General features: G+C 38.3%; 1 protein-coding gene across 1 annotated transcript; it reads right to left on the bottom strand.

Moving 5' to 3' along the window:
- Nucleotides 1–1,486: 1,486 nt before the first annotated feature.
- On the bottom strand, nt 1,487–11,127 carry prep (prolyl endopeptidase). The gene is made up of 14 exons (XM_085372367.1): nt 10,962–11,127; nt 10,562–10,636; nt 9,095–9,228; nt 8,848–8,978; nt 8,373–8,582; nt 6,671–6,792; nt 6,446–6,551; nt 6,130–6,321; nt 5,811–6,008; nt 5,420–5,523; nt 3,984–4,215; nt 3,458–3,589; nt 3,199–3,355; nt 1,487–1,867 (listed from the first exon to the last, which is right to left on the bottom strand). Exons 1-14 carry the CDS (start codon nt 11,097–11,099, stop codon nt 1,573–1,575), a joined length of 2,226 nt encoding a protein of 741 aa, XP_085228493.1. The 5' UTR covers nt 11,100–11,127; the 3' UTR covers nt 1,487–1,572.
- Between the last annotated feature and the right edge of the window lie 1,194 nt (nt 11,128–12,321).

The raw sequence follows: 12,321 nt of genomic DNA, 5'->3' as shown, positions 1-12,321 counted from the left end.
TTGACATTTTTGCAAAGCATTTGAATTTAATTTTTTTTTAACTTCACTTCTAATAGACGTTTTTCTAATTTGATATCAGTTTATTTGAATGTTGTGAAAAATGTAATGTAATGGTGCACACCAGTTTGAATTTAGATAAAAGAAATTTGGAAATTTGTGCATGTTTTCATACTAACTCATATGCATTTAAACATTTAAAAAATAAAAATATAACCCATAAATGATGAAAGAGTCATCATGAAGCTCAACTTCTTGCTATTTTGTAATGTATTGTTCATTAAAGGCGCGGTCACAGACTGGAGTGTTTGAGATGATTATAAAAGTCTCAGGTGTGACTGATTATGCTTATGAAAACCAAAAGTGGGACATCGGAGAGGCTTTTGAACATGAAACATGTACGTTTATTAATCCTCATGGCTTCCTCTGTGAGACCACCCTCATTTTGTGCTTGCTGCTATACCCGTTGTTCACTTTCAGCGTGACTGCCCCCTGGTGGAAGACCACACATGAACTCAAGATTAGATCTAGACGCCCTGACTTGCTCTTTGTCTGTGAAAGGGAACAACAGACCGATTCATATCCCAGCTTATTATTTCATTATATTTTTTAATAGAAAGCAAAATATTTCTGTCTTTGTCCAAGATTATCTCAAATAAAAGATTTTTTTTATTCACTGCCTTCATTTGTTTCACTCAAACTTGCCACTTTGGATCGGAGAATTATTCCTCAATTTGGACAATCAAATTTCATATTTTTATCCTGAGCTGTTACCCTAGTGTAATTTTATTTACTACATGAAGGTGCATAGCTGTTAACATACACAAATAATAAAAGATCCCAATGAGTCACTGTTGAAAAAGTTATTTATTGTATTTGTGGCATTGTGTTTTGTTCCCTTTGAAAAGGAAAACAATCAGCACAAGTCAAGAGGTAGAAATCATCAGTCTGAAATTAATGTAAGGACTGACATTTACTTACACACACACACACACTTTCCCATGGAAACAACCGATTTTTTTTTTGCATTTGTTTTCATTTCATCCACCAGCAGTACCATCATCCGTGTAATACTGTCACTAACATTTGTATGTACTGATTTCATCTGACATCAAACAGACTCCATTCTGCGCACAATCCAGAAATAAATTACATACACACACATCACGTTGCAGCACCCAAAGGGAGCAGGAACAATCTTGAAATGAACTTTTTGCTATTTTCACCTCATGACTTTAACGGCTGATTGGCTGATTACTGCATCATCCTTGAAAAGAGCCCCCTGTGACTACACAAAACAAACAACACATTAGGTGTGAGAGATGCATGTTGGCTTATATTTGTGCAGAGCCTGATGACTCTGTGATCTAATCTGCTCACACAGGGGGAGGGACAAAAACAGATCAGCACAAAAAAAAAAGGGGGGGGGGGGGGAGGTAGCAGTGCTATAAACAATGTGTCAACATCTGGTATTAACGGTATTCTGGTATTAACGGTATTCTAAATATGGTTTGACCAAAGGATTTAAAAAAAGAAAAAAAAGAAACCCCACACACTTTAAAAGGTAGATGCAGGTTATTTGACCCAAGAGATGTTGAGACAGCGAGCGATGAAGGCGTAAGTGTCAGCCACCTCCTGAATGACTTTGCTGGTGGGCTTTCCAGCACCGTGGCCTGACTTTGTGTCCACAAGGATGAAAAGGGGATTTGTCTGCTTGGGGCTGCGACCTACAATGTGCTGCAGAGTGGCGATGTACTTGAGGGAATGCAGAGGCACTACCCGGTCATCGTGGTCGCCTGTCAGCAAAAGCACAGCGGGGTACTGGACCCCATTGCCTTCTGGTACACGGATGTTATGAAGCGGGGAGTATCTGCGAGAGAGGACCAGTGGGATCTTTGTTAGGACTGCAACCGTTTAAATATTAAGTAAACAGCAGAATCCCTCTATAAAAATGTCAGAGCAATGATAATGTTGGAGTACAAAATGTATTTTGTTTAACCTTAAAATATTCACACTGCTATCCTACATCACAAACGAAACAATCGGGTAATTTTGTTTGTTCTGAATTTCTTTGTGAGCTTCAGTTCTCAAATCAAGACTCAAGGATAACTCCTGGAATTAGATATTTCATTAAAATACAGTACTGTGCCAGAGTCTTGAGCCAATCCTTATTTCTTTATATTTTGCAAAAAAAATTACCACACAGATTAAGTTATTTATTAAAATGGGCAAACGAACACAAGGGGATACAGTATACAAGCTAAAAGCTGAGACTGTACAATTCTAATAAGCATGAAAGTCGATATTTGGTATGACCACCTTTATTCCTCAACACAGCCTGAACTCTCTTAGGAAAGATTTCTTGTCATGTTTTGGTAGTCCTCGGGATTCTTCAAAGATCTTCTTTGGATGTTGGGTACCCTTTGATCTGTTCTCTGTCAAGATGATCTCACACTGCTTCAGTAATGCTAAAGTCTGGGTTCTGGGGAGACCCATCCATGACTGACAGTGTTTCATGGTGTATTTTTATTTTTCTATTTGTGTATGCTTTTACTGCATTAACTGTGTGTTGAGGATCATTGTAATGCTAAAAAAAAAATGAAGCTGCTGTCAATCACATGCTTTCCAAACTGTATTGCCTGGTGGATTAAAATCTGAGAGTGTTTTCCAAATTCATAATTCCTTAAAATTTGACAAGATCACCAACACCACTGGCTGAGATGTAGCTCAAAACCACTACATCTCAGCCTCTGTATATATTCATCACACCATAAAGACCTGTTACCACTGATCTTCAATCCAGTCTTTGTGTAATTTGGCATAACTCAGCCTCCTCCCTGTTTCTCTTCCTTAGCAATGGCTTCTTGACAACTGGACTTTTTAAATCCCCATTCCTCAAGGAAATGACCTTCAGACACTTTATCTGCTACAGACAGGGTTTTAGGCCTGGAACTTTTTCTTTTGTCCTCCACTTGTCCAGTTTCCTCAATTCTTTAAAGGACATGTTGCACACCATGCTGAAATATGCCAGGCTTTCAGCTAATAGCTACTTGGGACTGGAAACACATTTTTTTATGTCCATGTAGCCAATGTAATCAGTGAAGCTCAGATTAAAATGTATAAAGAAAGGCAGCTGATGTAAATGCAGCCTACAGTATATAATACACATTAAAATCTACACTGTGGTCAGAGAGCACCTACTTGATCAGCCATTCAAACTGCTCTTTGTCTTCTGAACAGCCAAAGTCCGTGGTCCAGGCGTGCCCGATTGTGAACTTGTGGAACTTCAGCATGTCCATGACGCCCACCTGAGCTACTGCACATCCAAACAGCTCAGGCCGCTCGTTTACACAGGCCGCTGAGACAGGACACCAAGGATTCAGAAACATCATCATCTATATCCATTTGCTGCGATTATATTGTTTTAGTGTATCTTGTTCTTTAGTGGAAGCATACATACCTACAAGCAGGCCACCATTAGAGCCTCCATTTATAGTCAGTTTGGAGGGAGAAGTGTATCCCTCCTTGATTAGATATTCAGCTGCACACTGGAAGTCTGTGAAGCAGTTCTGTTTATTTGCCAGCATGCCAGCTGGAAAAAAAAGAATACAAAGTATGTAAATGAGGACTTTGCGCTGGTAATATTTAAAAGATTCCCTCCAGGCACGTTTGAAAAGATCTAAAATTATTCTGCTTTGAATAATAATGTGTGTCTGATATGTTTTTTTATGCTTGTCAGGTTAGAAATTCTTAAAAACAACATTTATGCCTCCTCAGCCACAGAAAACTCCAGAATCTCTCAATATGCAAATATATTCATTTCAAACTTTTAGCTAAAGATGTCATTATTGAAAGACAAGACACAATCTACTGTATGTGCTACAAACACACACAAACACAGGCGTTTTCTAACAGGGCAAACTGGACATGCCCTTGCGATTGAGCTCTGTAGTCATGTTTATAATTACGTGTCAAAAGCTCCTCACCTTTGTGCCAGGTCTCCCCATATTCTCCTCCTCCTCTGATGTTGGCGACAGCTAAAACTCCTCCCAGATGTCTGACAAAGATGAGTCTGGACACGCTGTAGCTTGGCGTGATGGAGATGTTAAAGCCCCCGTAGCCATATAAAAAACCTGGATGGGAGCCGTCCATTTTGATGCCCTTCTTGTGAACAATGAACATGGGTATCTGAGTGCCATCCTTTGAGGGAAAAAAGATCTGAGACAACAAGAGAGAGAAAAAAAAATAAAAGATTGTCAGGGAAACAAAAGGAGATGGGAAGTGAATTACGAAAAGGTAAAGAACAGTAAAGCTTACATCACCAGTCTATCCTTGTTTCTGAGTCAGAAGACAAGAGAAGACAGGAGCTCTTTTAAAATCCTGTCTGCATCGTGAACATTTTACATTTACAGAGCTATTTTCGAGGCCGCTGTTTTCAGCAGAAGTATATAAATATATCTAACTCTGGGACACTATATGTACAGAGGAAGTAAAAAGAATTTGAAACATGGTCTGGCCAAGGCTAGACTATCTAAAGGACAATTTACTGCAAGTTTCTCAGGAATCTGAACCACTTAAATATAAAATCAGCTATGTCAGGTCATCCATTCCTGGCCCATAATCATTTCCCAGGGACACTGACAACATCTATCATAACATAAAAGCTTCAAATCTTATGACTAATTGCAAAATTTCTTTCTCTTTCATTTCTCTCCACAGGTGACCAGCTTCCAACTCCATCTGGCAATCAATCTTTTTTTTTTTAATAAATCAGAATTAATGGCTGTTACTTTGGCTACATTTAAAGAGAAAGGGCTCATGTCTCCTATGACGGCCGAGCAATCCTTCCCATTATACTTCAGTCAGAAAAAGTTGCTTATTTGCCACAACAAGGTGAACTGACATGTGACAGTTACTACTGTGAACACACCCATGCTGACTTGGTTTATAGCCTCATGTTTAGAAACATACAACATCTAAAAATCACAAAATTAAACTAAGAAACAAATATCTGATGATTTGACTATTAGGGTACAGTTCTAGTTAAAAAAACTACTTTGAAAGCTCAGTTTGAGTGCTGCTTACGTTAATAAATGCTACCAATACCTGATTTAGCCCACCTTTTCTACAACAACCCTAAGCCGATAGTTTGCCCTCAGTTTGCCGTTTTCGAGCCAGACAATTGATAAAACCCTTCATTTTGTTTGTCAGGGTACAAACTGGCCTGTACACCACCGTTTTATGTCTGTCATTTTGGATAAATGCTGGGTCAGTACTTTAAAAACTAGGTTAAAGTTGGGCATTTATGCATAATTAACTGTTGAGATATCTTTTAATAAATGTGTTTACCGCAGCCTATTTTTAAAGAGAAATGAAACACACCTATTTAAACACTGGTAATCCCAGTCTAGGCTCTAGTTACCTGTGTGGTCTGGTAGTCGGAGGGGTTGAAGCCTTTGACAGTGACCTCTCTGAAGATATGGGGCTGCAGGGGCTCCTTGGTTAGGTCACAGTGGTAAATGATGGCTAGATGAAAAGAAAGTAAAAGTTTCATTTTCTTTACTATTTTGAAATCACTTCACAATCAGTGAATTCTTAAAGACAGTACAAATTTACTTAATGAAATAATACGTGGAACTTAGAAATGAGAACAAAATTGCATTACTTGTTTCTTATTTATACAAACTTAACATAAAGGTTGACTTATTTCACTTAAACAACAATATTTGCACAGGTAGAAATTGCGAGACAAGGCATCTGATAAACAAAATAGCTTTTTTTGATTAAAAATAATAACTTTTGCATTATATTACCTGGCGATAGGAAAGAAGTGAAATAATAGAAGATTTCAGAGTCTCGCTTTCGTCCTGTGAACCCTACTATGGATCCAACATCAAGAGGGAAGGTCCTCAGCTCCTCTCCTGAGCTCAGACGATACATTTTCAACACATTCTTCACATCATGGAGGAAGCACACGAACAAATAGCTGGAGTATGTACAGGTGGCAAACACTGCAAGGAAGACATGGCAAAAGAATGAATGACATTGAAATGTACCTTTAATGACAGGGCTAAACTGCTAACGCTTCATATTTTATAGGGAAAAGGTCATGCACGTGTTGCAGAACCTCACCAATGACATCCTTCTCATGTTGAGGCAGGAGCTCCTTCCAGCTGCTCTGCTCCGGAGAGGCAAAGTCGATGTTGATTAGTCTGTAACGAGGGGCGTCTAAGTTGGTCTTGAAGGTGAACAATGTGCCCTCGTTCGTCACGTATTCGTACTCGGCGTCAAAGTTGTCGATTAATTTTACCCATGGCAAAAGTCCTGAGCAAACAAGGATTTCAGTTCTAAAATCAAACTGTTAAGCGAGTAAGACTACAAGAAGAACAATATTTGCCTTAAAGTACCAAAATACTTTGAGAAATAAAGAGAAACAAGTACAGAATACCTGTAATACCCTGAGGAGTGGTCTTGAGGTCACAATACCACAGTCTGTTGACAGGATCACAACCTTCTCTGATAGACAGCAGCACGTAGCGCCCATCTTCTGATACCTACAGTACATCTGCAATCATTAAACTGCACCTGAATGCCAACTAAAACACGCATTCTGTCCAAGTTTGATGACATGACACTAGAGGGGAAAAAAACAAACAAACAACTTCACACATACTTCTGCTCCACTCATCCATTTGGGGTGATCAGGAAACTCTGCACATAGGACGTCCTCAGACTGTGGAGTCCCCAGAACATGATAGTATAACTTCTGATGCAAGTTAGTGGAGGTCTCAGTGCCTGAAAGCAAAAAACAAAATCGAATACAAAAAGACGAAGAGTGTTACGAGTAGGTGCAAATTTTATAATACTAGATAACAAAAGGTTTCAAAACAATAAACAGAAAATAACAAATATTGACAAATGACAAACATTTCGCCTTATGACATTAAATACATTGTCCAGTGGCTCAAAAGTAATTGGACATACAAACGTAACTTTACATGGATGAAAATCATTTACAATCTTTGACTGTCTAAAACCGGCAAACATCACCAAATGCTGTGGTTCACCTCCCTGGAGATGCTCTGCTAGGCCTTCATTTGGTGCTTGTTTGTGAGTCTTTCTGCATTTGTGCACTTTGCTCTATTGGAATGACAACAGCTTACTGACTTGACCACTGAAGAACATCCAATTTCTTTGCCTTGAGTAACTCTTTGGTTGCTTTTGCAGTATGCTTTGGGATAATATTCATTTGCACTGTTTAAGCACTGTCCTATGAGTTTTGTAGCATTTGGCTGAAACCGAGCGAGTATAAACCTGTACACTTCACAACTCATACTGCTATTTCTTTCAACACTTACATCATTAATAAAGACCAGTGATCCATTTCCACTGACATTATAAGTCATGTCTGACTGGTAACGTGGCACGCTTCTCCATACTTTTCTCTTGTCATCATCTGGTAAAAAGTTCAAATTTGTTTGTTTTTTTATTTCCTTCCCAGAACAATGCAGATTCTTTTAGATGATTTCTGGTAACATCTAATCTGGTCTTCCTGTTCTTGACTGTAATGAGCAGTTTTCACTTTACAGCAAAGTGCAAACTGCTGCATTTCCTGCTGTACCTTGACAATTTGTCATGTTCTTGTCGTGTTAGTGTAAACAAACTTTTCTAAACCATGAAAATAATTTTGTCATCATCCAACTTTGTTGTCTAAAGCTCCCGGATCTCTTTATTTTTGGTTTTTAGTTTTTTAGTCTAATGATGACAGTGAAAAGCTGTTACAAATGTTACAAAAAAAATCAGCACTTTGACTCATTTGTCATGAAATAACAATGGAACAGGCCTCACCTGGCCATTGAAATGCTTGTCAGTCGGTTAGCAATTTCAGTCTATGAAAACGGAGGTCTGTGTATGAAAATGTCTGTAATTCCTGTTTTTTTATTCTTAATTCAAGGTTGTTGTTTTTTTTTAAAATTATAATAATACATTAATGCTGTCTTTGATCAAGTTTTATTTTCCACTCACGTTTGAGCAGACATTGCTGCTGCATGCAGTTTAACAGTCTATGTAGACTGCATTTGGAGATATATACATTTGAAACCGCTAGCAATTATCTAATGACAATTTAGCTTTTCATTAGCTTTTTTAAATGGTAACTGGCCAGTGCACAGAAAAGCGAGTCCTTAAGCAGATATCCATTAATCCATTTTCTTCTGTCCTGGCAGAGAGCCCTGTCCCATGAGGCTAGGTAGGCAGACTGAGTTCCAAGAATGTCAATTATCTTACAAGTATTTCATATTTTGAAGGTAATTTACTGCAGCCAAATGAAGGTTTAGTATTTGAGAATGTTTGAATCCTGTCCAACACAGTCTTACCATCACTTTTGCCCTCCTGGTCAGGATACGAGTTGTAAAAAAGCCCCTTCCCATCGTGGGTCCAGGACATGCAGCTAAACTTGACTCGCTCCAGGCGGTCCTCTAAAGGCACGGCGCCCTCAACGCGCAGAAAGCGGATCTCCACCCAGTCAGACCCACTGGCACTAGTGCCATATGCCAAGTACTCTCCATCCTCAGAGAATGCATAGCCTTGAAGAAATCAGAGAAACATAAATAGAATGTTAACAAGGAAACTTAACAAAATTTAGACATCAGAGAGGACACTACATTTGTAGAGATTTTTATTCAAAACTGAGTAAAAACTACCACATGAAGCAACTATTACTTGAAAGGCAATTTTGAACTAAATGTATTACTAAAATTAAAAAGAGCACACGATCCAGAAATGCAGGCAACATATTTTTTCATATCAGTAAAATGGGTACTTTGCTTTTATAATAGCCACGACTGATACCTCGCAGAGCAACTGTCCCATCCTCAGAAAATGTGTTTGGATCTAAGAAGACTGTGGGCTCGGCATCTAGGTTCTCTTGCACATACATCACACTCTGGTTCTGGAGGCCCGTGTTGTAAAAGTGAAAGTACCTAAAAAACAAAGAGAAAAGCTACTGGAATGTCACATAATCACTCTGTCATCTAACACTAAAGCTGAAATCCAACATCAAAAATATTATTATGGAATCAGTTGCAGCAAGCTTTACCTGCTTCCTCTCTTGAAGGGACAGCTATACTTGGGATAGTCATACAGCTCAGTCATGCGCTCTTTGAACAGCTCTCGCACCTCACAGTGCTCTAAAAATGGCAAAGTGAGCTTGTTCTGGGCACTGACAAAGGCCTAATGGAAGAAAGCATAATACAACCATGCTTTACATTTTACCATTATCATTTCAACAGACTGCTCAAAAGAGCAAATAATTATTTAGCAGATATCTTTGCTGTGGAAAAAGTATCCACCTCTTCCTGAGTTCTTTTTTTGGCATATTTGTCATGATTAAATGTTTTAGATCAAACTTTAATATCAACGATAACCTGAATAAATACAAAATACAGTTTTTAAATAAAGATCTTATTTTTTCCCAAGGGAAAAAAGCTATCCAAACCTCCAAACAAGCTAGGTTTTGTAGATCATACTAATTAGAGAAGATAATTTTGTTAAACATTTGCATATTTTTCATTTCTCATGTCTCATGATCTATTGAACTGAAGGAGTCTGTTAATTTAGGTTAAGTTTAAAATATACCAAGAGACACTAAAAACATACAGACCCAACAACTACTGATTCTTTGTGCATGAAAATAGAACAAAACAACTATGAGTAATGAGTAAGGGATTAGAAAGTAGTCTTGCAAGGCCAAGTTGCCATATCCGCCTGACCCGAAAACCCCCCCGAAACTGACCCTAACCCCAATTCCACAACTGCCACAGGTAAGCAGGGATCAGGCGATCGGCATCCTAACTCCTATGGAGAAAAATATGATTTACAAATGTGTACAGTACTTTGTGTGTAACATTTGAGGACTCACAGATGCATGTTCCAATCCACATACAAATCGATTTGACCACACATAAAACTATTTTAAAAACACGTACATCCAAACCTGAATAAATAGTGATTATTTATGCACAATTTATTAAGTTCACCTTCACGAGTTGGACATAACTGAATAACATCCCTCTCACTCACAAAACCTTTAACGCCGGTGCACCAATTGTCTGATATGCACAGATTACAATGCATGCTAACGTGTCCTCAAAACGTACACGTACATGATTGTACATAATTTTTAATCTTAGTTTATGCTTTTTAAGCAAGTGTCTCTCCACAGAAATCCATAATGAATATGGAAGAACTGAAATATATAAATGAAAATCCAATATTGTTGTTCTATAATGCCTCTGATAGGCTAAGCATTTTATATGTACTGGGGTTATACTAATATTAAAAGGTGCTTCATCTGAAACACGTAAGTATGACAAATATGCAAAAAAAGAAAGAAAGAAATCAAAAGATGCTACGCTTTAAATGCGCCCGTGACTTTTAATACCAACACTTAACTATCAAATCACATGCCCACATTTCTTAATTACAAAACGCGACACAACAACTAAATATGGCAGTAAAAAAATACAGAATTCGCTGGTGATTTGAGTGGTAACGGGGAGTTTACCTGTGTCTTTTCACTGTCAGGGTCCTCCAGCCAGCTGTAAGGGTCAGGCACTTTGCAGCCATGATAGTCATCCACCTGAGACCAGCCACAGAGGAATGATTAAAAGGTGAAGTAGCTAAGCAAAACAGAGTTGAGCAATCGGGGTTATAAACCCAGAGTGTTTAGTAAAGTTAATCACGTAGCATCTTGAAAGGCTAAAATTGGACTTGTAGTTAAGTTATGGCTATCCCTGAAATGCATGCATTTTTGTCAACATAGCCAATCTCGGTTTACCAGTGATGGCTAAGCTAACTAGCATGCTAACAAAGCGAACGCTCTTTTCAATGAATGAAAGCGCGTGATGATTAAGCATCCCGGCTTATTAGCACGCTAGGCTAGTTAGCAACCCACATTTACTTACAACTGACTCGTCGCGGTAAGCCTGGGGATACTGAAAGGACATTTTGGACGTCAGTTTTCGGGAATTTCGTAACCAAAAAAGCTGCCGCAGAGATTGGAAAGGTGCTTTTGAAATGACTCTCGCGGCCCTGTAAAACATAAACTTAAACCGCAGAAGCTTTTGTGTGGAAAAGATACCGCTGCTTGTACACAGCCAACAAGCGCTTTCATGAGAATTCACTGACTGTCAACCAATGTTTTACAGCGCCCTCTGTTGGCCAATAGCGAGAAGACGATTCTTGGAACCTGATTTAACCAACCACTTAAGATAAATTTAATAACCTCAATTAAAAGGTTTTAATGTGAAATCATTTATGTAGTCTATTACGTGCAATAAAAAAAATAAAATGGAGATTACGTGGTTCAGTACTTTCCCCTGTAGGCCTACACACTTCTTTAAAGAAGCAACATAACTGACAAAGAAATGAAATGCAATAGTTTAAATAGTCCGTACCTAACTGTAGCTAAATCAGGGATTCATGCAAGCATAAAGTGTTTAATGGCAAGGTCTAAGCTAAGCTTTGAAACACTTCTTGAAAAAACTGCTACAGTAAATTTAAAAGGAATTCAAAACAATGTCAGATGCTTATCAGCATCTACAGTTTCGAATTCTGTGTTTGCTATTGACCTTTGTAGTTTTTATTCAGTCTACTTGCAAAAATAGACTAATACAGCTTGATAAAGCTGGAATTCCAGTAGAAGTCATTTCAATTTAGAAATGAATACACAATATGTATAGACCTGTAAACAGTGTTTATCTTATTTTTTCTTTTCTTTTTTGATAGGTTAGCAGTCCACTCTAAACAGAGCAGCTTTGTTAAATAGTGACATTATTGGTAAAGGTTATCTGAGTCCACTGGGAATCTCCATCACTAGCCTTATCTATCTGACAGCACAAGAGGACGGTCAACTCTTCCCTCTTTTTGCTTCCTGCTCATCATCGTCCCCTCCCTTCCTTCCACTTCTTGCTTAATCAATCAGCGCTGATTTGACCATTATTATCTCTGGCACCTACTCTTACACAATGACTGATAGCGCAGGATAAGGCTCACCGAGGCAGCTCATAGCTTGAGGAAATGAGCGGAACTAAGTGATTAATTATAAGATACAGTGTGTTTCTTAGAGAACTGATGGGCTTTAGTTTTATTTGGCTTATTATGTGTATTTTTAAATGGAATTAAATGTATTTCCAGCAGTGATCTAGCTTGTTTTATATAAGTTTATTTATCTGTGACGCAACATTTTGACTTCATGTCATTCGTGAGGTATGCAGATAAGAGGCTTGTGACAGCTTTAATTATGTAGTTGCGTTTGCATCAAAA

This window comes from Diplotaxodon limnothrissa, linkage group LG15 (genome assembly GCF_057381915.1).
Source record: "Diplotaxodon limnothrissa isolate DT_005_m linkage group LG15, D_limnothrissa_male_GT1.1, whole genome shotgun sequence".
In the NCBI taxonomy this organism is placed as follows: domain Eukaryota; kingdom Metazoa; phylum Chordata; class Actinopteri; order Cichliformes; family Cichlidae; genus Diplotaxodon; species Diplotaxodon limnothrissa.
Note: the sequence above shows the minus strand (reverse complement) of the source record. Positions and strands in the feature narration are given on the sequence as shown.